The 25,134-nt window shown below is 54.5% G+C and overlaps 12 protein-coding genes across 12 annotated transcripts; 7 read left to right on the top strand and 5 right to left on the bottom strand.

Moving 5' to 3' along the window:
- Positions 1-18: 18 nt before the first annotated feature.
- CDEST_03642 (Putative chaperonin TCP-1, chaperonin Cpn60/GroEL/TCP-1 family, groEL-like apical domain superfamily) lies at positions 19-2,330 on the top strand (the record flags this gene model as incomplete). The annotated part of the gene is made up of 7 exons (XM_062919801.1): positions 19-42; positions 195-374; positions 431-525; positions 575-596; positions 652-888; positions 942-1,941; positions 1,995-2,330. 7 exons carry the CDS (start codon positions 19-21, stop codon positions 2,231-2,233), a joined length of 1,797 nt encoding a protein of 598 aa, XP_062775852.1. The 3' UTR covers positions 2,234-2,330.
- Positions 2,331-2,461: 131 nt separating this feature from the next.
- Positions 2,462-4,274, top strand: CDEST_03641 (Putative programmed cell death protein). Its single transcript, XM_062919800.1, has 2 exons — positions 2,462-2,706; positions 2,810-4,274. The coding sequence occupies exons 1-2, from the start codon at positions 2,590-2,592 to the stop codon at positions 3,938-3,940; spliced, it is 1,248 nt and encodes a 415-aa protein (XP_062775851.1). The 5' UTR covers positions 2,462-2,589; the 3' UTR covers positions 3,941-4,274.
- Positions 4,023-5,426, bottom strand: CDEST_03640 (Putative proteasome component (PCI) domain, eukaryotic translation initiation factor 3 subunit K). The gene is made up of 2 exons (XM_062919799.1): positions 5,110-5,426; positions 4,023-4,811 (listed from the first exon to the last, which is right to left on the bottom strand). The coding sequence occupies exons 1-2, from the start codon at positions 5,274-5,276 to the stop codon at positions 4,277-4,279; spliced, it is 702 nt and encodes a 233-aa protein (XP_062775850.1). The 5' UTR covers positions 5,277-5,426; the 3' UTR covers positions 4,023-4,276.
- Positions 5,427-5,595: 169 nt separating this feature from the next.
- On the top strand, positions 5,596-8,721 carry CDEST_03639 (Putative DNA ligase, ATP-dependent, nucleic acid-binding protein). Its single transcript, XM_062919798.1, has 2 exons — positions 5,596-6,790; positions 6,842-8,721. The coding sequence occupies exons 1-2, from the start codon at positions 5,765-5,767 to the stop codon at positions 8,435-8,437; spliced, it is 2,622 nt and encodes an 873-aa protein (XP_062775849.1). The 5' UTR covers positions 5,596-5,764; the 3' UTR covers positions 8,438-8,721.
- A 91-nt stretch (positions 8,722-8,812) lies between these two features.
- On the top strand, positions 8,813-9,552 carry CDEST_03638 (Putative uncharacterized protein YjlB; the record flags this gene model as incomplete). The annotated part of the gene is made up of 2 exons (XM_062919797.1): positions 8,813-8,933; positions 9,152-9,552. 2 exons carry the CDS (start codon positions 8,813-8,815, stop codon positions 9,550-9,552), a joined length of 522 nt encoding a protein of 173 aa, XP_062775848.1.
- Positions 9,553-9,960: 408 nt separating this feature from the next.
- Positions 9,961-11,208, bottom strand: CDEST_03637 (Putative ERMES regulator 1). The gene is made up of 4 exons (XM_062919796.1): positions 11,026-11,208; positions 10,894-10,971; positions 10,623-10,841; positions 9,961-10,560 (listed from the first exon to the last, which is right to left on the bottom strand). The coding sequence occupies exons 1-3, from the start codon at positions 11,026-11,028 to the stop codon at positions 10,764-10,766; spliced, it is 159 nt and encodes a 52-aa protein (XP_062775847.1). The 5' UTR covers positions 11,029-11,208; the 3' UTR covers positions 9,961-10,560; positions 10,623-10,763.
- Positions 11,209-11,401: 193 nt separating this feature from the next.
- On the top strand, positions 11,402-14,169 carry CDEST_03636 (Putative clathrin/coatomer adaptor, adaptin-like, armadillo-like helical, AP complex subunit beta). The gene is made up of 3 exons (XM_062919795.1): positions 11,402-11,879; positions 11,952-13,158; positions 13,211-14,169. Exons 1-3 carry the CDS (start codon positions 11,650-11,652, stop codon positions 14,027-14,029), a joined length of 2,256 nt encoding a protein of 751 aa, XP_062775846.1. The 5' UTR covers positions 11,402-11,649; the 3' UTR covers positions 14,030-14,169.
- Position 14,170: 1 nt separating this feature from the next.
- Positions 14,171-15,015, bottom strand: CDEST_03635 (Putative BolA protein). Its single transcript, XM_062919794.1, has 2 exons — positions 14,848-15,015; positions 14,171-14,609 (listed from the first exon to the last, which is right to left on the bottom strand). Exons 1-2 carry the CDS (start codon positions 14,933-14,935, stop codon positions 14,365-14,367), a joined length of 333 nt encoding a protein of 110 aa, XP_062775845.1. The 5' UTR covers positions 14,936-15,015; the 3' UTR covers positions 14,171-14,364.
- A 1,046-nt stretch (positions 15,016-16,061) lies between these two features.
- Positions 16,062-19,194, top strand: CDEST_03633 (uncharacterized protein). The gene is made up of 5 exons (XM_062919792.1): positions 16,062-16,234; positions 16,292-16,540; positions 16,601-16,776; positions 16,830-18,387; positions 18,502-19,194. The coding sequence occupies exons 2-4, from the start codon at positions 16,308-16,310 to the stop codon at positions 17,504-17,506; spliced, it is 1,086 nt and encodes a 361-aa protein (XP_062775843.1). The 5' UTR covers positions 16,062-16,234; positions 16,292-16,307; the 3' UTR covers positions 17,507-18,387; positions 18,502-19,194.
- Positions 17,822-19,176, bottom strand: CDEST_03634 (Putative vacuolar protein sorting-associated protein). Its single transcript, XM_062919793.1, has 2 exons — positions 18,496-19,176; positions 17,822-18,381 (listed from the first exon to the last, which is right to left on the bottom strand). The coding sequence occupies exons 1-2, from the start codon at positions 19,006-19,008 to the stop codon at positions 17,971-17,973; spliced, it is 924 nt and encodes a 307-aa protein (XP_062775844.1). The 5' UTR covers positions 19,009-19,176; the 3' UTR covers positions 17,822-17,970.
- Positions 19,195-19,448: 254 nt separating the features above from the next.
- CDEST_03632 (Putative RecQ mediated genome instability protein) lies at positions 19,449-20,183 on the top strand (the record flags this gene model as incomplete). The annotated part of the gene is made up of 1 exon (XM_062919791.1): positions 19,449-20,183. One exon carries the CDS (start codon positions 19,449-19,451, stop codon positions 20,181-20,183), a length of 735 nt encoding a protein of 244 aa, XP_062775842.1.
- Positions 20,184-20,188: 5 nt separating this feature from the next.
- On the bottom strand, positions 20,189-24,983 carry CDEST_03631 (Putative tetratricopeptide-like helical domain superfamily). The gene is made up of 2 exons (XM_062919790.1): positions 24,622-24,983; positions 20,189-24,556 (listed from the first exon to the last, which is right to left on the bottom strand). Exons 1-2 carry the CDS (start codon positions 24,738-24,740, stop codon positions 20,434-20,436), a joined length of 4,242 nt encoding a protein of 1,413 aa, XP_062775841.1. The 5' UTR covers positions 24,741-24,983; the 3' UTR covers positions 20,189-20,433.
- Between the last annotated feature and the right edge of the window lie 151 nt (positions 24,984-25,134).

Below are 25,134 nucleotides of genomic sequence, written 5' to 3'. Positions count from 1 at the left end.
TTTGCATGCAAACGAGGTATGACGCACGGATCACAGCCGCTGGTGTTGCTGCCCCTTTAGAACGGTAATACTTTTTCTACGGTTGGTATGCATATACACCACAGTTCGACTAACTGAGCATTAGTACCTTTGGCCAGGCACCTGGCGAGCGAGCACCTTCCACCAGCGCCTGACCGCCTGCCACCTCGAGGCAGAAAAAAGTCACCACCACAGTCCCGCATCTGAAGCTCCCGGGCCAGGTCAACCTCGAGAACACTCCACGTCTGGTCGCTAATCCAATAACCTTACCGACCGATACCCCCTCACGAACCTCTCGACGACCACTAGCCAAAATGTCTGCGGCACAACTGCTCAACCCCAAGGCCGAATCGAGGGTGCGCACCTCTTCTTCTCCTGTCAACGTCGTTTGTAATGTTAACTCTCCCAACAGCGGCGGGGTGAAGCCCTGAAGGTCAACATCAGTGCTGGTGAAGGCCTCCAGGATGTCCTCAAGTCCAACCTCGGCCCTTTGGGCACCATCAAGATGTATGTGTAGCGTCTTGTTATTTACAGAACTATTTGCTAACGACCCCAGGCTTGTTGACGGCTCTGGTCAAGTGCGACACACTGCCCCTCTTCCCCCAGATACCTGCTAATGCGCCCCGAATCCAGATCAAGCTGACAAAAGACGGAAACGTCCTCCTGCGCGAGATGCAAATACAAAACCCTACCGCCGTCATGATTGCCCGAGCTGCGACTGCACAAGACGACATTTGTGGAGACGGCACAACATCTGCAGTTCTGTTGATTGGAGAGCTTCTCAAGCAGGCAGACCGATACATTTCGGAAGGCCTGCACCCTAGAATCATCACGGATGGTTTCGAGATTGCCAAGAACGAGTCGCTGAAGGTGAGCCTCTTGCGAACTAGCATATTCGGCCAACAGGTACTGACAGGTGATAGTTCCTCGACAACTTCAAGCTTGCCAAGGAGGTTGATCGCGAGCTTCTTCTCTCCGTCGCCCGCACGTCGCTGTCCACGAAGCTCAACTCCAGCCTCGCGAGCAAGCTCACCCCCGATATCGTCGATGCCGTACTTGCCATTTACGAGGCCCCGGCCAAGCCCGACTTGCACATGGTTGAGATCATGAAGATGCAGCACCGCACCGCCTCCGACACGCAGCTGATCAAGGGCCTCGCCCTCGACCATGGCGCCCGCCACCCCGATATGCCCAAGCGTGTTGAGAACGCCTACATCCTGACGATGAACGTGAGCTTGGAGTACGAGAAGTCTGAGATCAACTCTGGCTTCTTCTACTCCAGCGCGGAGCAGAGAGACAAGCTCGTGGAGAGCGAGCGCAGATTTGTCGACGCCAAGCTCAAGAAGATCGTTGAGCTGAAGAAGGAAGTTTGCGGAAACGACCCTAACAAGAACTTTGTCATCGTCAACCAGAAGGGTATCGACCCCCTGTCCCTCGACGTCCTGGCGAAGAACGGCATTCTCGCCCTGCGTCGTGCCAAGAGAAGAAACATGGAGAGACTGCAGCTCATTTGCGGTGGTGTTGCACAGAACAGCGTTGACGACCTGAGCCCGGAGTCCTTGGGATGGGCTGGCTTGGTCTACGAGCAGACTCTGGGCGAGGAGAAGTATACCTTCATCGAGGAGGTCAAGGACCCCAAGTCTGTCACCCTTTTGATCAAGGGTCCCAACGCACACACCATCACTCAGGTCACCGATGCCGTCCGCGACGGTTTGCGCAGTGTCTACAACATGATTGTCGATGGAAGTGTCGTTCCTGGTGCCGGCTCCTTCCAGGTTGCCTGTGCGGCACACCTCAAGAGCGATGCTTTTGCCAAGACGGTGAAGGGCAAGGCCAAGTGGGGTGTTGAGGCATTTGCCGACGCTCTGTTGATCATCCCGAAGACTTTGGCTGCCAATGCTGGTCTTGACATCCAGGATGCTCGTAAGTTTACACCTCACTGCCATTTTGCAAATAGAACAGCTAACATGTCACAGTTGCTGCTTTGCAGGATGAGCACGCGGATGGTAATGTTGTTGGTCTGGATCTGGCAACGGGTGAGCCGATGGACCCTGAACTCGAGGGTATTTTCGACTCGTTCAGAGTACTCAGAAACTGCATCGCCTCCAGCTCAAGCATTGCATCCAACCTGCTTCTCTGCGATGAGCTTCTGAAGGCGAGACAGATGGGCAGAGCAGGAGGCCCAGGCCCCGGTATGGATGGTCCTGAGGAGTAATGAGTTGATGGATTCCCATGTAAAAAGGTATTGGCACGGTAGACAAAAGGTGTTGCTCTTAGACCTGTCAAAGCTGCTGAGCAATGGAATGATATCCAATCACGAAGACCATTTTGGCATTGATTCCGAAAGTGAGGTGAAAGCAGCATACCTACCTTCTCCCTACATAGATACCAAGTGAGACATTGGATGAGGTTCTTCTACTACCCCTCGCCTGGAGGGCGGCGACTAACGTGCGATAAGATAAGCCCCGCATCAAAATATTTTGAACGGGCCAAAAAATCTCGACCCCACCACGTACCAGCCCAACCCAAGCAGTCGCAAACCAAGACGAAGCACGTCAAAGTCACGGAATCATGGCAGACTACGATAGCGACTCCTCTGAACAGGAACTGACCGAGACTAACGTATTGCTCGGTTACGCTAGCAAAGATGCAGACGAGGACACCATCAGCCGTCTTGGTGGCCAACCGGTAAGTTATTCGCAAACCAACTTCCCACCCCGCCAAACAGCGATTGGGAAAGGTGGTATGCAGATGCAACGAACGAGAAACTGACACCAACGTCTCCCCGTAGGACTGGCTAAACTCCGAAATGCCTGCCTCGTCTGCCCTCGCTCGCTGCAAGATATGCAACGACATCATGGTCCAGCTTCTTCAGCTCAATGGCGAGCTTCCCGAAAGGTTCCCTGGCCACGAACGCCGCCTCTACGTCTTCGCGTGCCGCAGGTCGACATGCCGGCGCAAACAGGGCAGCATCCGCGCTGTGAGAGGTGTCAGGATATCCAAGGACGCACACACGGTTGGAGCAAAGAAGGCCGAAACAAAGGCTCCGAAGAAAACGGTCGAGGAGGAGCCCAAGAAAAATGATGGTCCGGGCCTGGGTAGCGCGCTCTTCGGCGGCGGGGGCGGTGGTAGCTCGGGCGCCGCCAATCCGTTCGTTAGCAACGCAAACCCGTTTAGTACAGGGGCCTCTTCGAGCAGTCCCTTCAGTAATGCCGCCCCATCGTCGAGTCCCTTCTCCAAGCCCGCCGCCGAACCTCAGCAGCCCGAGCAAAAGAAAGCCGAGGACACGGCAGAATCCCTCCCCAAGACATTCGCCGAGACCCTCAACCTCAACAACCCGCAGGCATCTTCCGGCACGCCCCCTCCACCGGAGCCTTGGCCTCCGGCTGATGCCCTGCCGAAGGCTTACCCTATTTCTTACCTCGCGGATGCCGAGTTCGAGACCCTGGACCCGGAACCCATGCCCGTGCCGCAGAACGCGCGGATGGAGGTTGATAACGAGGGCGGTGCTGGTGCCACGGGCGGCGACATCAAGGACGTCTTCGAGTCCTCCATGGACGCCGTCTTCCAGAAGTTCGCGGACCGCATGGCCCAGAACCCGGAGCAGGCCATCCGTTACGAGTTCGCCGGCGCGCCTCTACTGTATTCCAAGGCCGACGCCGTCGGCAAGTCGCTCGGCGGCGGCGGGCGCATGCCGAGGTGCGGCAATTGCGGTGCCGGACGGGTGTTTGAGGTACAGATGACGCCGCACGCCATCACGGAGCTCGAGGCAGAGGAGCTCTCGCTCGAGGGCATGGACTGGGGCACGATCATTGTGGGTGTCTGCGAGGCGGACTGCCAGCAGAGAGGCGTCGAGGCCGGTGAGGCTGGCTACGTGGAGGAGTGGTGCGGTGTTCAATGGGAGGAGCTCTCGAAGCGATAGCGTTGTCTCTTTTTTCTTTCTTTTTTTTCACACAAGAGAGGAGCGGAAAAGCAGGCAAAGGTTTTCATAGACGTTGAGAAAATGACGGAAGATTCGTACGACATCTTGAATTGTGTGGCATGTCTCATATTCAGGGATATACTCTATGGTTCCCCCAATTCCAAAGTCACAGTGAACGCCGGTAATTTTGCCGCCATGCTCTCTTCCAGCCTTAACTCCATTTACAGAGCTATTAGCAGCTAAGGGGAATGTGTCACCCTTGCCCCCCTTTCATCTCTCTTCCTCGCACCTGGAAAACCAGCAGCAGTCTGTTATGTACTGATCTGATTCCTTCCTTTACACGGTCTCCTCCCATGATCTCCGGATCACCCTCGAGAACATATCAATGTTGACGTCCTCCCTAATTTCCGACTTCTTGGCCTCGTTCTCCGTGTTCTTGGGGATGGTAACGACACCGTTGTCGCCGACAGTCCAGCCAGCGACCTCGGTCACGAACTTAGCGGCGGCGTCGGAGTCAAGACCGAGCCACGACTCGAGCTGGGACAGGCTAACCTCGCGGAAGGCCTGGGCAACAAGGTTGGCAATGTTGGCGCGGATGAGATCCTCGAAACCAGAGATGTCGGCGATCAGGTCGGCACAGAGATCGTCGCCATCAATGGTGTTCCAGAAGCGAGCATACTCGGAGCCCTCGAGCTGGATGTTGAGGGTGCGGAGCTTGGTGACGGCCTCGTGGAGCTCGCCCTGGGCGATGGTAGATGGGTTGATCAGGTGCAGGGCAAGGCTGAACTGCGGCGAGGGGAACTGGGTCATGGCCTTGACTAGGATGTTGGTGACGACCTCATCCTTCATGCGGTCGGGGTTAAGCTGGTACCTGTAGGACAAGAGGCGCCAAGGCGCAACAGGTCAGCAATGCAGTTCCATAGCGATCGCGTGCTGGTTTGATATTCAAAACATAGTGTTCGGTTTCGTTCAGGCAACACCATAAAAGCTGACTTCAGTTGCGACCGAGAGGTTCGTGACGGAACAGCCGGTGCATGTCAGGTAATAGGAAACGTTTACATGATCATCATATAACCGGCGTGGGACCACAAGGCAGGGTACCAAGCCAACTGACAGCGTACATGAAAGACGCGCAGTGACAGGGTGTGTCAAGAGCGAGGGCGACTCACAGCTTCAGCAGTGTCCTGTTCGCATTGCAGTCGCAGTACTTCTGCTCGCACTGCTCCTGCAGATAGGCCTCGAGGTTAACGACGGCCTCGGGGTTGTAGCGCTCCAGGCCATTGATGATGTTGACAATGTAGTCGGGCCGCTCGGGCGGATCTTCGCCGTTCAACATGGTTGATGGTTTTGTCGGCGTGGGGGGGTGTGTGTGAGAGGAGTGGTGGTTTCGAGGTTCGGCGGGTAAGGAGAGGTATCGTGGAGGGGGGGAGGACGTGGAAGAAATCGGTGCCGCTGGTGGGGCTCAGGCCGCCCTGGCGAAAGATTTCCAAAAGTTCGAAGTGCGATCTTGTGTGGAAGTCGCTTGGGTCGTCAAATGGGGCTTAGCTTCGGTTCCGGAGAAATGTCTAGCCGCGCTCGTTGTTCTGATGACTAATAGGTACCCGGACGGGACACGCGCACGGACTGTTTATTCAGATGATGGGAGCAGCGTCATTGACCGACCGAGACACTTTGCAGGGGTGAGCTACCGTTGTGGGAGTGACAGTGAGTGAAGCTACAAAGCAACATGAAGTGAACCTGCCACTGTTTCTCGATATTTTCAAAGTCACTCACTTACAGCCATTTTGGCAGGCCAACTCATTCCGGTCTCATACTTCCGCCATCATGCCAAGCCCCAATAAGAAGAGAAAGCTCAATGATCAGTCCTCGTCCGGAGTGCCGTCACGGGGACTGGAATACTTCTTCTCAAAGCAAAAGCAGAGTGGGACATCTTCGATCAGGGGTGCTCCAAACTTGACACCAGAGGCTACACCAAATCACTCGGGTTTGGGAGATCAGCAGCAGAATTTGACGGATGAGGAATTGGCACGGAAACTGCAAGCCGAATGGGACGCCGAGGTTCATAACGAAAGGGCAGACTCAACGCCATGCCCAGAACCCGCAAAGGAGCCCAATCCGCAGTTGCAAACAAGCAGGGAGGTACATTCCGCAGACGAGCAGGACGCCGCCAACCCCTCGACGATTCTTGATATCCTCCCGGACGCGCCGAAGAAGAACACCTTGTCGTTGTCTTCTGTGGCCAACGCCGAAGATATTGTTGCAACGACCATCCCCCTCGACCAAAGCCCCCTAACTTTCGATCCGTCAGAGTTTGTCCCTCAGCTTAAGAAACACTGGGCTTCGGAGGGTGGCCATGCATCTTACGCCTTCCTGACCCGATGCTTCATCCTGGTGAATGCTACGCAAAGCCGCATCAAAATCGTGGACACCCTTGTCAACTGCATCCGAGTTTTGATTGAAGCCGATCCCGAGAGTCTGCTGCCAGCCGTATGGCTTGCGACGAATGCCATCTCACCCCCTTACATCTCCCTGGAGCTTGGTCTGGGGGGTTCGGCGATCTCCAAGGCTCTCAAGCAAGTGTGCGGGCTAGATAGTCGGGCTCTAAAGACAATTTATGACAAGTACGGTGATGCGGGAGACGTTGCGTTTGAGGCCAAGAAGAAGCAGAGTTTTACCCTGCGGAAGCCGAAGCCCCTGACCATTAAGGCTGTCTATCAGTCGCTGGTCAAAATCGCCAACAGCCAAGGTCAAGGGAGCGGGGAGGCCAAGCAGAAGATCGTGGATCGACTTCTCCAAGATGCTCGGGGTGGTGAAGAGAGCAGGTATATCGTACGGACGCTCTGTCAACACGTAAGTCGTACACTTCTTGGATACTCTGATTGGCTTCTCACATGGAAACAGCTGCGTATCGGTGCTGTGAAAACCACCATGTTGATCGCTCTTTCACGTGCCTTTCTGCTATCAAGACCACCAGGAGCTGAGTTTTCCTTGCGATCCACGAAAGATCTCCAAAGGTTGAAAAAGGAAGAACTGGCTGAAGTATGGGGTAGGCCGGAGGAAGTTGTCAAAGCCTGCTTCGCGCGACGTCCCAACTACAACGACCTTGTGCCCGTCTTGTTGGAAATCGGCATCTGCGATGAGCTTTTACTTCGTTGCGGATTAACTTTGCACATCCCCCTACGGCCCATGCTGGGTAGCATTACCAGGGATCTCTCCGAGATGCTTACGAAACTTCAAGGCCGAGATTTCGCCTGTGAGTTCAAGTACGACGGCCAACGTGCCCAGATTCACTGCGACGAGGGAGGCAAAGTGACAATCTTCTCACGTCATCTGGAGCTAATGACTGACAAGTACCCTGATCTGGTTGCCCTGATACCCAAGATACGGGGCGAAGGCGTGGACAGCTTCATCATGGAGGGCGAGGTAGTGGCTGTGGACAGTGAGACAGGAGAGCTCAAAAACTTCCAAACCCTGAGCAACCGCGCGCGGAAAGACGTTGCTATCGGAAGTGTGCAGGTCAACGTGTGCATGTTCGCCTTCGACCTCATGTTTCTCAATGGCCAGCCTCTGCTGGATCGTCCATTCCGAGAACGAAGAGAGCTTCTTCGGTCCATGTTCATCGAGATTCCCCACCAATTCACCTGGGTCAGGACCCTCGATGCAACTTCGCAAGACTCCGATGCCGTCCTGGAGTTTTTCAAAGCGGCCACCGACATCAAGTGTGAGGGTATCATGGTCAAGATATTGGATAATTTGACCGATGTCCCATATCAAGCCAATGAGGCTGGTGAGGCTGATGGGGATGTTACTGAAGAGCCCAGAACTCCTTCGAAGTCCAAATCAAAGGGCAAAAGCGACAAAGACGAAAATGGCGGTGTGAAGAAAAAAGGTCGACGGAAACCACTTCTTGCAACATACGAACCCGACAAGCGTCTGGATTCGTGGCTGAAGGTTAAAAAGGACTACAATGCGAGCTTTGACACCTTGGACATGATCCCCGTGGCTGCGTGGCACGGATCAGGCCGGAAGGCCAAGTGGTGGTCGCCCATCCTTATGGCCGTCAGGAACGAAGACACTGGTTCTCTCGAGGCCGTGTGTAAGTGCATGTCTGGGTTCACGGACGCGTTTTACAAAGCGAACAGGGAGTTTTACGACGATGGCGAATTGGACGGCGGCGGAAAAAAAAATACGAGGGCGCAGAAGCCGGCGTTCATCGAGTACTCGGGACCGGAGCCCGATGTCTGGTTCGAGCCGCAGGAGGTGTGGGAGATGGCGTTTGCGGATATCACCTTGAGCCCGACGTACACTGCCGCCATCGGGTTGGTTAACGAGGACCGTGGGCTGAGTTTGCGTTTCCCTCGGTTCTTGAAGAAGAGGGAGGATAAGAGTTTGGACGAGGCTAGCACGAACGAGTTTCTTGCTGGGCTATGGAGGAAGCAGGAGGCGAAGGCGCCACGGCAGGGCGTACAGGGTGAAGAGAATGATTTTGAGGAGTGATCGAAGATGGTTGGCTGGGTTGTTGACTCTGTCTGAGGCTGGGATACCTAGATACTGACCATGCGAGTGAGAAACCCCACAATGGATGTGCCCCTCGGAGCCAACGTCTGTCTACTGGCGATGTTCGGAGATAACTCCGGTACCTTGGGTTCATCGGTGCGTCACTCCGTTGGATGCTTGGCATGCGCAAGGAAGACATAAGTCCGACGTCGGACGATTCCCCCGAGTACATTAATACAAAACGGACACAGACCCGCGAGTGCCAAACTTTCCCGTTCCGAGAAGGTCCAATAAAGTACACTGACGAGTTTGTTCTGTGGCCCAAGACATCTTTTGGTATCTTATAAGGTTCATCCCGTGAAATCCGACCGGATGATGTCGGATAGACACCATGTACAGCCCGAGGCGTACCATTTGAAGCCTACTGCACATTGTCCAAACAATGACGTTCCCGTTCTCATATATCGAAACGTTCTAAGCTCGCTGGATGAAGACAGTGCGTCGGAAATACTCCAACGGCACGGCTGGGAAAAAAAGGTGAGATCTTTGCTTGTCCCCCTCCGAATTTGAATGGCTGGAATGCTGATGCAGCGTCCCATTCTATAGGGAACATGGGGGGCTATTAGCTTGAAGCATTTTCACCCTAACACTCATGAGTGCTATGGCAAGGCAAGCACCCCCCGATGACACGCAGCTCGCTAACCAAACTAGCAGGAGTATTCCAAGGCAGTTCAGAGCTAGTATTTGGCGAAGGCGTCTCAGATCCAGTGGGAACTGGTGTGAGGTGCCTAGTTCGAGCCGGAGATGTAGTTGTTGTTCCCGCCGGTGTTGGACATGCGTCCGTTTCCCAGACAGAGGGAGCAGGAGAGCAGCCAAGTGACGAGTCAGAATACCGGTACGTCGGCGTTTATCCTGAGGGTTCACCCGTATATAAGTATGAGATAGGAAAGAAGGCCCTAGAGGAGACGAGCGTTCTTGCTGAGGAAGTGGCAGCTGTGCCTCTCCCACAAACGGATCCTATCTTTGGTGTTGATGGGCCGTTGATGCGGATATGGACAGCCTCAAGGAGCAGCCACGTGAATCAGGCCATGAATCGTACTGTAGAATTTAAATAACTTGGTCATCAGAGAGCATTCTTGACATGCCTGCACTTAAAAAAGGCCAACCGTGATACATGAGACTCGTCTACTTGGTGTCTCCTTCATACCTGCCTGCCCCCGTTGCGACGCCTTCGAGCCACACATCAGCCTTTACAGACCAGACAGACCCAGGAATATCCTTCTGGTACGAGGTTTATGTTAGAACCACAATCATTTGTGTCGGTCTGCACTTTCATCGCTAAATGGTAAGTGAGGCACACTTACCAAGTCCTTAATGGACATCAAACAATCCGAGGCTGCCACATACGACCATACCCACTGGAGAACTCGGGATCCCGTCCGCTCTCCCATAGATAAGCCAGTGAGGGCCGGATTAGTAGTTGGGTCGGTGACGACCAGCGAATACCTGGTGTTGTATGTATGTTTTTAAGTTACGTTTTGGCGATTGTAATAGATTATAAGGCATGTATAACAACACCCTATCTGCACTGGATAACAGCAGACAAGTGGGCACTAGAATATGTGAGTATGCCATGAGCAGGATATGCTACCTACTGTTGGATTATCAACCTGATAAGACCTATGGCATACTCACTCCTTTATGCTGGGTACGCTTACTGCTTCCCTTCAGAGGTGATCACTCAATGACCGGTTTGTTGAGGCTTGGAAGCTAGGAGCAACGACGTGTACAGTACTTTCTCGGTCGTCATCAAATTATCCCGTTCTGGGTTTCTCATCCTCTCTTGCGAGTGTAGAAAATAACACCAGTTGGGAATCAGACCGCCGATTTAGCTCTGATTCAGTCGTCCGCAGTAATGCAGGAGAACTTGCTTTTCATCCTCCCCGGGCCACTGAAGTGAGACTGCACGGTTCGGTTCTCGGACATCCAACTTGTAGTGAGCGGGCGCTTATGAAGAGAGCGGCAGAGTGAGAAGCAATCACAGCGACCTGTGGTATACAGGAGGCGATGGAGTGTAGGAGGCCTATTTCTCCCGGCAGCTAGCTGGTGTCGGTTATCATTGACTGGGAACACCCCCAGTTAGCCTCTCTTGGTGGAGGATATGAGGATGATGAGTCGAGCTCACATGAATCTGAGGTGGACTTCTCGCAAGCTAGCGGCCGTGAGGTATTGGTCGTAGGCTGGCGCTTTGCCGCTGGTTACGGCGATGCCCAGCCTCTCGGTCGCTGGGTGGCAAAGATTGCGCTTGCCTAAGGCCAAAACCTCATCATTTGGCAGCGTTCATTCTCTGGGCTATTAGGCTGAAGACCGCCACAGAGCTCATGAATAGCACTGCGTTATAGAACTGTGGACCGAATCAGTCAATTCCATCGCATCGCTTCTCGAGATCAACTCACTGCCTTTCTTGACACTTCCCTCTCTTCATCATCCGTTCTTGCCTCGATGAAGAGCCGGCGCAAGTTTGGCAAAGTGGCCTTAAGAGGGACGGTCAACACATGCTCATCGATCTTTCCACGGCAATGCCTTACCATGATGATCCTGGTTTAGCGGTCCCTGTCTTAACGCGGAAGTAAAATTGCTCTTGAGGGTGGCAGTTATGTGAATTGCCAGTAATCTTGATCTGGACGTCGCAATTTTAAAGCGTTTCAGTGAGTACGAAATGCGATGATGGAGCGTGACAAGTGGAAGAGCGGTATTGTGATTGATGTTGTTGATGGTAGCTTGCGATGTACTTGGTACCACCTCTCAACCAGGTAATCCCGATAACTGTGAATACTCGTTGCATGCATGAACATGGAATACGAGCCTGTCAGGGTAGGGTCCATTCATTTAGCAGATAAAGTGCATCAGCGCCCAGCACTGCCAGGCTGGCCAGGCTGGGATTAAGGTTAGGGGTGCATTCCACTGACAGGTACTTCTTCGACCACCTCATCCTCTTGGCGAATACGGACGAGGTGCATCAGCTGCTTCCCCCCAGACATCCGCGACGAACAAAAGCAAGCGCACTGCTGCCGATTACACGAATTCTTGGATGAGCTTGTCCAGGTCCCGATCGGACTGGCTGTCTCCATCATCCTGCCAGATCGCTGCCCCCCATCGTTAATCTACACCCAGCAGCCAGAGGCTCTCTACCCGCAACAACACCAACCATCATGGCGGTCAATCGAATTCGCGGCGCTTTTGCCGTCCCCAGGAAGGGCGAGACGTTTGAGTTGCGTGCAGGGCTTGTCTCTCAGTATGCATACGAGCGAAAGGAGTCCATCCAGAAGACGATTATGGCGATGACGCTGGGCAAGGATGTATCGGCTTTGTTCCCCGACGTTCTTAAGAATATTGCAACGGCCGACCTGGATCAAAAGAAGCTCGTTTATCTGTACCTGATGTGAGTTTGCACTTCAGGCCAGTCTCAGGTAACCGGCATGATTCCTCGAAGCAGCTGCTGATAGCAACATAGGAACTATGCCAAGTCGCATCCAGATCTCTGCATTCTAGCCGTCAACACATTCGTTCAAGATTCCGAAGATCCGAATCCTCTCATCCGTGCGCTAGCGATCCGAACGATGGGCTGCATCAGAGTCGACAAAATGGTGGATTACATGGAAGAACCATTGCGGAAGACACTACGGGACGAGTCGCCATACGTTCGCAAGACAGCCGCCATCTGCGTCGCCAAACTCTTCGATCTCAATCCTACAATGTGTATAGAGAACGGCTTTCTGGAATCGCTGCAAGAGCTCATCGGCGATCCGAATCCTATGGTGGTCGCGAACTCGGTCCAGGCGCTTTCAGAAATCACCGAGACTGCACCGGAGACGAGAGCGCTTGTGGTAACCCCGGCGACGCTGAAAAAGCTGCTGATGGCCCTGAACGAGTGCACGGAATGGGGACGCGTTACCATCTTGACCACACTGGCCGACTACCCGGCAGCTGATGCTAAGGAAGCGGAACACATCTGCGAGAGAGTCGCGCCTCAGTTCCAGCACGTCAACCCTAGTGTGGTTTTGGCAGCTGTTAAGGTTGTCTTCATCCACATGAAGGCCGTTAGTCCGGAGTTGGTACGGTCGTACCTCAAGAAGATGGCCCCACCCCTGGTGACTCTCGTGGCTTCTGCCCCCGAGGTTCAATACGTTGCTCTCCGCAACATTGACCTACTACTCCAAGCCAAGCCCGATATTCTCAGCAAGGAGCTGCGCGTGTTCTTCTGCAAGTATAACGACCCTCCCTACGTCAAGCTCCAAAAGCTTGAGATCATGGTGCGGATAGCGAACGAGAAGAATTGTGACCAGCTTCTTGCGGAATTGAAGGAATACGCTCTTGAAGTCGACATGGACTTCGTCAAGCGCGCAGTCAAGGCGATTGGCCAAGTCGCGATCAAGATTGAAAGCGCTAGCCAGAAGTGTGTCAATGCGCTGCTGGATTTGATCGCTACCAAGGTCAACTATGTTGTTCAGGAGGTCGTCGTTGTGATCAAGGATATCCTCCGAAAGTACCCCGGCTACGAAGGTGTCATCCCGACGCTTTGCAAATACATTGACGAGCTGGACGAGCCAACCGCAAGGGGATCACTCATCTGGATCGTGGGAGAGTACGCCGAGAAGATCAACAACGCAGACGATATTTTGGCCAGTTTCGTGGAGGGCTTCATGGAAGAGTTCACACAGGTTTGTCAAACCCTCACCCCGCATGCTCAAGTGCTTGGCTAACGCGAAGCAGACGCAACTTCAAATTCTTACTGCAGTTGTGAAACTCTTCCTCAAGAAGCCCGGCAACACACAAAGCTTGGTCCAGAAGGTCCTCCAACAGGCCACGACAGACAACGACAATCCAGATATCAGAGACAGAGCCTACGTCTACTGGCGTCTTCTGTCCGGCGATTTGGACGTCGCTAAAAATATCGTGCTCTCGCAGAAGCCCGCCATTACCACAACCATGACCAGCCTGCCCCCGGCTCTCCTGGAGCAGCTGCTTGCGGAGCTTTCCACTCTTGCCTCGGTGTACCACAAGCCGCCAGAATCTTTCGTTGGCAAAGGCCGCTACGGCGCAGACGAGATCCAGCGTGCAGCCATTCGGGAGCAACGACAAGAAGCGGCTGAAAACCCTATCGCAGCGTCGGTGGCGGCCGCTGCCAATGGCACTACCTCATCACAAAATAACATCGAAAACCTGCTCGACATCGATTTCGATGGCGCCGCTCCTGCGTCGGCCGAGCAGCAGAGCAATGTCAACACCCCGGACAGGGTGTCTAGCCCCTCGGGAGGTGCCCCTTCAAGTGCCATGGCGGATATGATGGGTCTCTTCGACGCTCCTCCCCCACAGCAACAACAGCAGCCGGCGGCGAATCCAATGATACCCGGCGCAGGCGGCAGCGGCATGGATGACATGATGAACGGTTTCTCTGGGCTCGACTTTGGAAACACCGGATCGGGTCAGCCCCTGCCGGCGGGCATGCAACTACACCCAATCCAACAGACGCAGCAGCCTGGCGAAGGAAACGGGAAGAAAACGAACGAGGACTTGTTGGGGCTCTTCTAGATCTGTGACTATTGAGGAGAAGGCTGGGTCATTGGGAGTCCAGGCATGCTGTTAGGAGTAGGTTGATATATGACAAGAACGAAGCTACGAAAAGCCTGCTTCAGTTTTTTCTACTTTCCACGAAACCAAATGTATATACTCGAAAAATGGTGGCTCTTCCAAACACCTATCGCGCCGTCCTCCGATATGCCTCGTATCCTTGATTGAATTTGAATCCAACGTTCTCCTGCCTCGTGTCACATGTTCAATCAGTCATCAAGGCACAGGTACCCTCCATCTTCTGCACGTGTGATGGATCTTCGGCAATCCCGCTGCTTTTCCTAGCTTTTCCCCGTCTACTGAGCAACGCCTTCGACTCTCCCGCCGATGGTCCCGTCCATCGGGGGCCCCTCGGTGGTGCCGCCGGCGGCAGCTCTATCGCGCTCCCACTCAGCAGGGGTCTGACACTTTGCGCTCCACGCGTGGATCTGGGCGATCTCGTCCTTGAGAGCGGCGTTGACGAGGCGGTGGCGCTTGAGGGAGGTTTGCTTCTCGAATACGGGGGAGACGATTGTGGAGGTGAAGGCCTGACCGCAGCCGCCTGGAAGAATGGCAATCACGTCAGTACTACGTAAAGCGTTCTATGTGGACGAGGGTATAGGACGTGGGATCTGAGGGGGGTGAAGAGGTCGTGGCGTTGTGTGCGCTGTCGGACTGCAATAGGATGGGATGCGATGACGCTGGCGCTGGATGGTTCGTATTTCTAATATGGCGGGGCATGACGTGGGGGTATGATGGCTTGGAGTGGAAGTGCGAAGAATAGAATGCAGAATGCGTACCGGACATGTCTGTGATCTCGACGTGGATCGCTTGCAGACGCTCGGTGAGGACCGTCTTCAAGGTAGCCTCTGTTATTTGGTTTGCCATGGTATAAGGCCTCGGTACTGGGAGTTGTTGGAGACTTGGCGAGTGTGGGTGATTGCCGACGGTCGGGTGCCGGAAGAGACGTCGAAAAACGGAGGTGCTTGGGTTCTGAGGTGGTGGGTGGGCGGAATGCTGATTAGATTGATTAGATGGTGGGGGGGGGGAGGGTGGTGGTTCCTTCACCTCTGTGGTGCTTGCCGGAGGGGTTCCGTCATTGGGTTCTGCTTAGTGGTTTGGTTGGTATGTTTGGCAGCTGTTTGCAAGCATCTATTCGTACCTAGGATGGAGTGCAAAGATGCTCAACTCAAAAATACCTTGAGACTGATCCAGTGATTTCAGAACGTTAATGTTATTGTCAAAGAAGAAAGTTGTCTATTGGAACCTGTATTTCCGCCTAGCTGGCCATTGTGATCCAATCAAAGCGTGGCATTTTCACTGGCTTAAGTCGCCCTCTTTCTACAATGACGCAAATTTTTAACTCCTCAGCATATGTGTATGGAATAGACAAGGGTTGTTTTACCTGTTTTTTGTCCAGCACATCTTGCACTTGAAGGAGCAGCTGTGTAAAGCAGACACAAATCAGTCTGCAGGCAAACTCCATCAGAAGTCTGGAAAACTACATGTATTATTATTGAAGCGCATACCGCTGATTCTGCTGTTGTATCACCAGGCTCTAAGGATCTTGGCAAGTCCAAGTGCAACAGCTTCATGAAGATGAATTCGCAACAACGGCAGGCCACCTGACGAAGTTCTGAAGATCCAGATGGAGCCAAATGATTTAACACCACAATTTCTGTTGTCAGAGTGTGCTGACAAAGCGACTCAGTGAAGAAGAGAAGAGCGGATGACATAAGCGTGCCGAAAGCCCATCAATGATACGAAGCCAACCTCTCTCATCAGAGATGAGAAGGTATCCGTCATTGGTCATACTCCGTTTGTTGCAGCATCCAAATCGTTACAGTCTGAGGTGTGACAAATTGCTTATCCCGCAGCGAGAACCCAAGACTTAATGACATGAATAACACAATGCTACCTCCCGAACAAATCGGTAGAGACTCTCACTGGACTGGGAGGGATCTGGCGAGAAACACCTTGGAAGTGGAGTGTGGTATGTGTCATTGCGGGGCTTATGTCATGCAACACGACCAGCAAGACGAAGCTCTTCAAAGGGGGAAATCTGAATATGCATTTACTAGATATTCCCAAGCAACCTGCTTGACTTCTAAAAACCATCCCAAAACAACCAAGCTTCCGTCCTTACATACTAACCCTTTCGAACCAGGAAGAAGTCAATTGAAAAGAGTGCGTCTTCAGGTTCTGTGCGTAAACTGCTCGAGGCGCATTGCTCACCGGCTCTAGCACTTCCGTCCCTTCCATGACCACCAAGCTTGCAAGGGCACCCGCGTATATAAGTCGAACTTGCGGGGTTTTACTCACGCCTCGACTCCGATCAATTCGGTCTTCAACGAGAGCACCATTATTGCAAGCTCATTTCACGACGGCGCATTACCTTCACCAAACCCAATACACAACCCCGAAAATGGCGGCCAGCGACAAGTACTCCCTCCCCAGCTTCACAGCACTGGTGGTGGATGCCATGCGCAAGCAGTAAGAATCGCCCTCTTCACCCCGTCTCACGAGCAGGCTTATACTGAACAACCCCTTCAGTTACCCCGAGGAGCTCGCCGATAGGAGATGGGATAACGTCGGGCTTCTCCTTGGCAACATCGAGACCCCCGAGGCCCGTAAGCCCAAGAACCCAGTCGTTCTCCTCACCAACGACCTCACCTACGCCGTCGCCGAGGAGGCCGTCCAGAAGAACGCCAGCGTTATCGTGAGCTACCGTGAGTCTCCGCTCATCATAGACCTTACCATTCCCATCTAAGCCACCCTCCAGACCCTTTCATCTTCTCCGGCCTCAAGTCCATCACAATAAAGGACCCACAACAAGCGACGCTCCTTCTCCTCGCCGCTAACGGCATCGCGGTCTACTGCCCCCATACCGCCGTCGACGCCGCCCCCAACGGCCTCAACACCTGGCTCGGCGACATCGTCTCCGGTGGCCCTTCGACCTCATCCTCAACCCCGTCCCCGTCGACCCGCACCGTCATCAACCCGCTCTCCTCTGCGGCCCCCGCGGGCTTCGAGGGCTCGGGTTACGGCCTCCTCTGCACCTTTCGCCAGCCGGAATCTCTCGCAGAAATCATCCGCCGCGTCGCTTCGCGCGTTGGCATGCGCCGCGTGATGGTCGCCTCCCCGGACCCGGCCCGCCTCTCGACGGCGCGCGTCGACGCCGTGGCGGTGTGTGCGGGCAGCGGATGGGATGTCGTGAAGGGCGCCGCAGCCGACGTGATCGTGACGGGCGAGATGACGCACCACAACGCGCTCAAGGCCGTGCAGGAGGGCAAGACGGTCGTCACGGTGTTCCACAGCAACTCGGAGAGGGGCTACCTGACGGAGGTGATGAAGCCGCTGCTGGAGGGCGAGCTGAAGGGCAAGGAGGTCGACGCTCAGGTACTCGTCAGCGAGGCCGATCGGGATCCGTTCGACATTGTGGATGTCTCTGAGTTGTAAGTCACCGCGGCTTGTGAAATGGTTCTGAGATGCCCCTAGAAAAGGGGTGAGAGAAAAGGGCTTACACGCGGCTGAAGGCACGGCCGAGCCAGCCATCTCTAAACGAAATAGAGAAGAATCCTCGTACCGATCGGTCGAATTATCATGACCCGGCGAGTCCTTTAACGTACTTGCCGAATATCTCAGGATCATATCGCAGACATGTTTGAATCTCATTCATGGCTATAAGACGAACTCGTCCGAGAGCTGTGACATGGAATCAGACTGTCTGGTGAAGCTGCTATTATTGGAAGCTTTGCTGAATTGATTGTGTAAATCTGTAGTTTTGATTTGGTGAATCTGTTCTCTGTTTCTTTCTTGACCCGATAGTAGAAAAAGAAGACTGGCATACCCACAACACCAGAAACTCCATCGCTATGCCTCAACAATCCATCCGAATGATTAAAAACACACAAGTCGGGCCCTTACGAGCTGCCGCTATCTTTGGACGTTCGTACGCTGCTCTCCCCAGTCCTCCCTCCGAATACCGCGTCACCCTCCTCAAGACACTCGACTACGTCTTTCCCGCCGACACCTTTCTCCATCCAAACCTCCAGCAGCCGGCGCGGCATCTCCCACTCCTTCCTGGCCTCCTCGATCTTCCCCTCCCTGACTAGTGCCCTCAGCCTCTCCGGCGTGCCCACCACTTCCTTGGCGAGCTGTCTCGTCCTCCGCCGCCGTACTGCCGCCGCTTCGTCCTCCCGCTCCATGGAGTCGGGCGGCGCGACGGTCTTGCGCAGCGAGTCGCGGATCGAGCTCGCCTGGGCGTAGATGCCGGCGATCGCCGGGTCGAGCGTTGAGGCCATCGGGTTCAGGGGGTCCATGTTGGCGCGCATCTGCCGGTCCCGGTCTCAGCAACTTCATCCTTGTTCCTTTTCTTCTTCTTTTTCTTCTATTTTTGTGTTCTGTCCCTTCTCTATAAGGCCCTCGTGCAAAGGTCAAGTACTTACCTTCCGAATCGTCTCCGTCGCGGAGATGAGCTTTGAGTAGTTGTCATACACTAGCGCCTTCTTCTCAGCGTCCAGCGCTCGTATCTCCCCGAGCACGCGCGTATACACCCGCAACAAGTCGTCGAGCGTGTTCTCCGCCAGGGCCTTCCGCACGTACGCATCGGCGTCGAAGGACGGGCTATCCAGCTCGCTGGGCGGGACCTCAGAGTGCTCCGCGAAGCCGCCACGGTCGGCCGAGTCCTCGGTCACCTCGAGGGAGGGCGCGCCGCCCGCAGCCTTCTTGAGGTTGTAGTACTCGCGGAGGGCGGCACGGTTTGCACGCTTCGAGGGCCCCACAGCCGGCGGTCCCCCGGTGCCGTTTCCAAACGCCGCGACAGAGCCCGGGTTCGGGGAGCTCGTCAGGGATCGCGGGGCATCGAGAGAGGGTCTGGTCGAGGACGTCGGGGTGTGTGGTTGTGCTGAGATGCGGCGGGTGAGGGCGGGCGGTTCGCGTGGGGACGCAATAGTGGACATTGCGACGGGAGGAAGTAGGTTTCTTTCCTTCTTTCTCGACTCAATCGCTCACTTGTCAGTTTCAATGCGTATTCCCAGGGGTAATTGGGGATTATGTTAGAAAGGATTCGTGGAGCTCGTGATAGTGACAGATCAGAGGAAGCGAGGCTGGAGTTGCATGGATGACGGTGCTGCATGCGATAGGCCGACGGGAAAAGCTCCTGTGGGGGAAACTACCCCCTGAACTGCAGGTGCATAGCGAGGCTGCGCTAATTGACACATGCTAAACGTGGGGATCTATAGTGGGGTCGGTTCTCCCAGGATTTTAGGGATATGGAGTACCCTTCGGTGCCCCGCTGAAGCCATTCCCGCCTTCAGCAAACGCATCTTCTCGACCTTCTGCAACTCATGAACTACACGCACCCTCACGATGTGAAACTAAACTCATGGAACCTCACACGATGGATCTTACAACTCAAATACGCTCCGCTTTGAATTCTCAATCCTTCCCGACCCCCTCCATTCCCTGGACGACGATCCTGACCTCGCGCGTACCGACCCCTCCACTCCCCTCCCTCATCGCCACCGCAAAAGCGCGCCTTCTCGCCTCCGACCTCACGACGGCAGACCTCCTTGACCCCTCCTCTACCGCCGTGCTCCCCAAAATTAACCCCAAGACGCCCGAGGCGGTCCTGCCGAAAAACGTCCCGTGCCAGGTCCTCGACATTGAGAACCTGAGTCTCTCGCGTTGGGAGCAGGTCGAGGAGCTCGAGGCCGTGGCGAGGGGCGAGCAGACGTCGGGCCGGAGGGTTGTAAGGCTGGCCGCTGCTGATGATCCCGACTACGATAATCTCGACGACGGTCCCGGTCCTGGTCCCGCCGGTGTTGGTGCGGGTCGGCAGCAACAGCAGTTACAGCAACGACAAAACGCGACGCATAGGCTCGTGCTGCAGGACTGCAAGGGACAGAAGGTTTATGCGATGGAGCTCCGACGCATGGAGAGGATCGGCATTGGGAGCACGAACATCGGCGAAAAGATCATGCTCAAGAAGGGGACGGTCATTGCTAGGGGTACGGTGCTGCTTGAGTCGAACAATTGCGTTCTGCTAGGCGGGAAGATCGATGCCTGGCAGAAGGCCTGGGTCGAGGGGAGAATGGCGAGATTAAAGGAAGCTGTCGAGTCCGAACGGGGATAGCTTCGAACGGTGGGGGGAGAGACATACGACATGGCATCACTCGGAGTTCGGCATTGATACCCCTGACCTGTTTACCATAGAGCAGTACGTGCTCCTTTGCAAAGTTTTTCTTCTTCTGCTTCTGTAATTGAGGTTTTCTATACAATCACAAGTGGCTCTCATGATGCAAGATTGCCGAGCTTTGGTCTGATATCGCCAAAATACTCGATCCCACGTGTTTCCGTACTCATTTACTCAACAAGTGCAGGGTTCAGTTGCCGTAGACGGCATCCCGCAATGAGTTCCATCCATCAGTCTTCCAAGGCGACAAGAAAATGGCCGTCTGCGCGTCTGCAGCGACCCCGGTACCCGCATATGTCTTGGCTAGATCCTCGGCCTCGAGCGTTCCTCTGGGCGGCGCTCCCTTCTTCGCCACTGTCAACGCCATCTCGGCAGCATATTGCTCTCCACCAAACTCCGCTAGGTTCGACCAGCCGTGCGGCAAGTGGGGATACAGCATGATGTCTGTCTGGATTTGGGTCATGACATCCTCATCCGTGCTCGTCTCCCCGAGTTTCGTGATGGCCCCGAGTACCTCGCCGATGTGAGACTGTTCAATATCTCCAACCTTGTGGCTGGTCCGGAGGCCTTGAAGCTCGGACACAACCGCCTCGACAGATTCCTCGTCGTTGTCGAGGACGGCTATGACGCCCAGCAGGAGGACGGACTGGACGTGGTCGGGCTGGTCCTCAATCACCTCGAAGAGAGCACCGCGAGCCTTCTCGCGAGACTCCTCTGCGCCCGTCGCCCACAGAACCTGTGCAAGGAGGCACACTGCGTCAGGGTTGTTGTCGGATTCCTCGAGCGCTGACTCGAAGCACAAAAGCGCCTCGTTGACATCCTTGCTGTAGTATTGCGCCAATCCCACTGTCAGGTGGGCGGAAAGACGGGCCTTCTTGCGCTCTTCCTTGGTCAGCTCGTTGTCCGATTCATCGTCGCTCAGCTGGATTGCCATCTCGCCGCACTCGATAGCCTGCTCGTAAGCACCAGAAGCAAGGTACGATCTTGCCAGATCTGTCTTGGCTAGCGCGAATTGGGCCAGAGCTTTTGGAGATTCCGTCACTTCGTAATCGGCTTCCAGGATGCCGCAAATCTTTTCAAGTATTTGAACCGCCTTGACAGTATCTCGAGTTCGCTCGAGGAATTGGGTCGCCAGATGTCCGTATGCCAAATCTTGTGGCTTCAAATTATTAAGCTGGCCAAGAGCGAAGATTGGTTGGATCAAGGACGCCACGTTGGTGGACCTTGTAGTCAGAATATGGTCGAACACGGCCAACGGGTACTGGCGTCTGGTGATGATAGAAGAAGCCTCAGCGATCTCCATGGCATGGGTGAACAGGCCTCTTGCTTCCTTCGTCTTTCCGTAGAGGAGAGCCACGAAACCTTGACCGAGCCACGCATGAGCGTAGTCGGGATCCGTTGACTGCGCTCGGTTGAAGGCCTCGTTGGCCAGCTGCATGTCGTTCTGCAGAAGCGCCAAAGTTCCAAGATTGGTCCATGTTGCTGGGCTCCTCTCGTTCAGGTGGAGGCTTCGGACGAACGAGTGTTGCGACACAGCAGGACTGATCTCGCTTGTCACGACACCCAGGGAGTTCCAAAAGTCCCAATTTCCGGCCTCAAGCTCGATGGCCCGCTTGAAACACTTCATGGCAGTCTTCAAGTACACGCTCGACTTCTTCCTAATACTTGAAGGCAGGCATATGTGGGCCCGGTGTTCGGCCCAGCCGAGGTTGTAGTAGGCAACAGCCTGAGCATGGAGGTCGTGGGCTGAGACATGGATGGCACGCTTGTGGCACAAGATTGTCGCATGGATGCATCTTGTCAAGTCGACACCAAGCCTCTCATCATCGGAGAACAGCCCCTTTGCAGAAATGACTCCAGTACCGACTTTGTCGACATCGGCGAAGATGGTGTAGGCTTCCTTGTCGCCGCCGTCAATGAGGGCCATGATGGACTCTGCTGGGAAGTCAACTGCTCGATTTTGGACTGCAGAGAAGACGGAGCAAGCGTCGGCCAGCGACTTCCAGAAGTTGAAGGTCCCGACGACACTGGCGGCTGCCCTTGAGGCAAAGCTGATAGTATCGATGGCAAGGTGTATCGCCTTACCAAAAAGGCCCTTCTCGACAGAATCCAGCGCATTGTCAACCATGGTCTGGATTAAAGCAATTGCAACTCCATCCTCGTGGGGTCGACTATCAATAACGTCTTGATAGAGACCGATGGCTTCGTCGAATTCAGCCAGCTCACGCTTGACATTAGCAAGCATGTATTTGGTAAACCATGTGTCGCCGAGTACCTCGGAGGGGATCGTTTCCTCCAATCTTTGCGCGTTGAGAATGGCTTTTGTTGCTGCAACGTATCGACCTGAAGAGTAGTAGCTCTCGCCCAAGCCGACCCAGGAGTGGTAGTCATCTGGATGAATTCTCAAGGCTGACTGGAATGAGACAATGGATTTGTGGAATTCTTGCTTGTTCAACTCGGCGACACCAAGCGCGGCAAAAGGCCAACTAATGCCCTTCCTTTTGGAGCCTGGAGGTGGCCTAACTTTGCCTGAGTCAACCACACGTTGGGCCACAAGTTCGACTCTGTCCCAATCGCCTTCGTCCGCGAAAGATTGAGCGAGACGCTTGGCGGCTTCGACCTCGGAGGAAGAAAGCTCAACGGCCTTCTGAAAGCATCGTCGTGCTCTCTTCTTGTCGTTGGCATAGTCGGCATAGTAGACGCCGAGGCTGGTGTAGGCCGGCGCGAAGTTGAGGTTATTCCTCAAGGCATCCAGGAAGTACACGTAAGCACCCGTGCGGCTCTTTCGGGCTGCCTTCGACGTGTCGATGTTCCAGACGCAGGACCCCAGGCGGTACTGTGTTTGCGCGAGAAGTTCCTTGGCTGGCGGCGACACCTTTTCGATGAGAGGAAGTGAGTCCTCCAACTGTAACTTGGCCGTCTCGTAATCCCCCTTCAGAGCCTGGACCCAAGCAGCTTCAGTCTTGACCCGGAGGTTAGAGGGGTCTCTCTTGAGGGCACGCCCGAAGAATTCGATGGCGTCGTTGTAATCCTCTTCCTCTTCATAGATTAGTCCAACTCCAATCAGAGCTGCAGTGGAAGATGGGTCGTGACCGAGGACTCCCTCAAAGAGCGCCTTCGCCTCGGTGTGGTGTCGAGGAGACTGGTAGAAGACCAGCGCCGTAGCCAGATACAAGGAGTAGGCGTCTTGGGTATTCTGGAACGTCATGCCAGTCTTGATTCTTTCCGTCTTGAGATATTCCATCGACTTGCGCATCAACTCCATGTTGATCTCGTATTCCTCCAGATGCTGATAGTAGTCTCCTACCAAGCGGTGAGCGAATAGCGAGTTGGATGTGGTGATACCCTCCGTCATCATCAGGATTCTATCCTGCTCCGTCAGAGGCACCATCGACACGCCACCTCCCTCGTCGTCCTCGCTCTCCTCTTCGGTTTCTTCCGCCTCGAGTGCCGCTGGCGATGCCTTTGGAAAGGGTGAGATGCTGCTCGTCAAGAAGCCGGTGATGACTTTGTAGAGATCGGTCTCGGGGAAGAATGAGCAGTAGTCTCTCAACATGTTGACATCCCAGTCCTTGATTTCTTTTGCGTCCTTCCAGTCGATGGCAATCTCCCAGGCCAGTCGGAAGGGGTGCTTGATGATGACCATGTCGAGGGCCAATTTGAGGACGGCTTGAAGGGCTGCCCCCTTCTCCGGGCCGGCAGGAGCTACCAACAGACGATCATAGCAGTATTGCAGAAGCTTCTCCTCATACTTTCGCCGTAGTTCGTCATCGTTTGTCCAGTTGATCAGCTGCTGGTAAACAAATTCGAGCTTGCTCTGGGCCATGACCTCACGCTTGACCTCAAGAGTCACCTCGTTCAGGCGTGCGCCGATTCTTGTCCGGCGCTCGCCGATCAGGGTGTTGATGCGCTTCTTTTCGTCGGCCTCGATGATTTGTGCCATTGTCTCGTAGGTCTTGGCTGGGTGTGGTACCCGTCCCTCAAGAGCGGGATAGATGGGGCTACCCGGAAGGATGACGCTGAGAGCCTCGATGTATTGCGAAGTGTCTCCCTGGGATCTCGTAAAGTCGATGAATTTATCGATAACATCCTGGCACTTGTACATATCGTCGGAATCCCGATAGAGCTCGGCCAATCTGATGGCAGCTTGCTGATATGCGCCTAGGCGTTTGCGGTCCTGCTTCTCGTAGAGCTTGATAAGACCTTGCCATGCCTGGCTGTCTTTAGGCCGCAGCAATGAAGCAGACTTGTACGCCCTCTCGGAGTCATCGACGCGGTTCTTCTTGTCAAGAGCAAAGGCGAGAAAGATGGTTCTGTGAGAAGTGTCAGCAGCGTCGTTGATGGGACGGTGAAAAAAAAAAAAAAGCCGTTTCCGTACGCCTGGTAGTTCTTCGGCTCTCGCTCGAGGAATTCAGTTGCCCTTTGGATAGCATCGTCCCATTTCTGTTGTTTCACAGAGTCGCCAATGGCCTTGAGGGCAGCCTTGGCACCTGACATTTTGTCGAGTGACCAAGATCGTGAATCATGAAAGTGAGGGCTTCTAATGGCGGGGCATTACCGCCGTACGGAAAATGAAAGAAAAGCTGAGTGAAGCGGCCAGAAAGAAGGAGTCTGAGCCGAAATCAAGCAATAGATTGAATATCCCAATAGAGTACTCAGGTGTTTGGGATTGGAGTCGGACAGTGTGAGATTCTGCTCGGCACCTTCTCTGTGCGGTAGCCGGTCGACTGTGAGGTGGTGAGAAGGAGCTAGGTCAGTGAGGCGCGAGCCGGCTGTCTGTGGTGAGCGCTGCAGAGGGAAATGCCCCACCAGAACCTCCCTTATTACATCATGCCCCGCTTCGAGCATTGCAGCTAACCCGGCTTCGCGATAAGATAAGGATGTCTGGGGG

Source organism: Colletotrichum destructivum, chromosome 2, assembly GCF_034447905.1.
Source record: "Colletotrichum destructivum chromosome 2, complete sequence".
In the NCBI taxonomy this organism is placed as follows: Eukaryota; Fungi; Ascomycota; class Sordariomycetes; order Glomerellales; family Glomerellaceae; genus Colletotrichum; species Colletotrichum destructivum.
The sequence above is the reverse complement of the archived record's forward strand: the minus strand, read 5'-3'. Positions and strand labels throughout refer to the sequence as shown.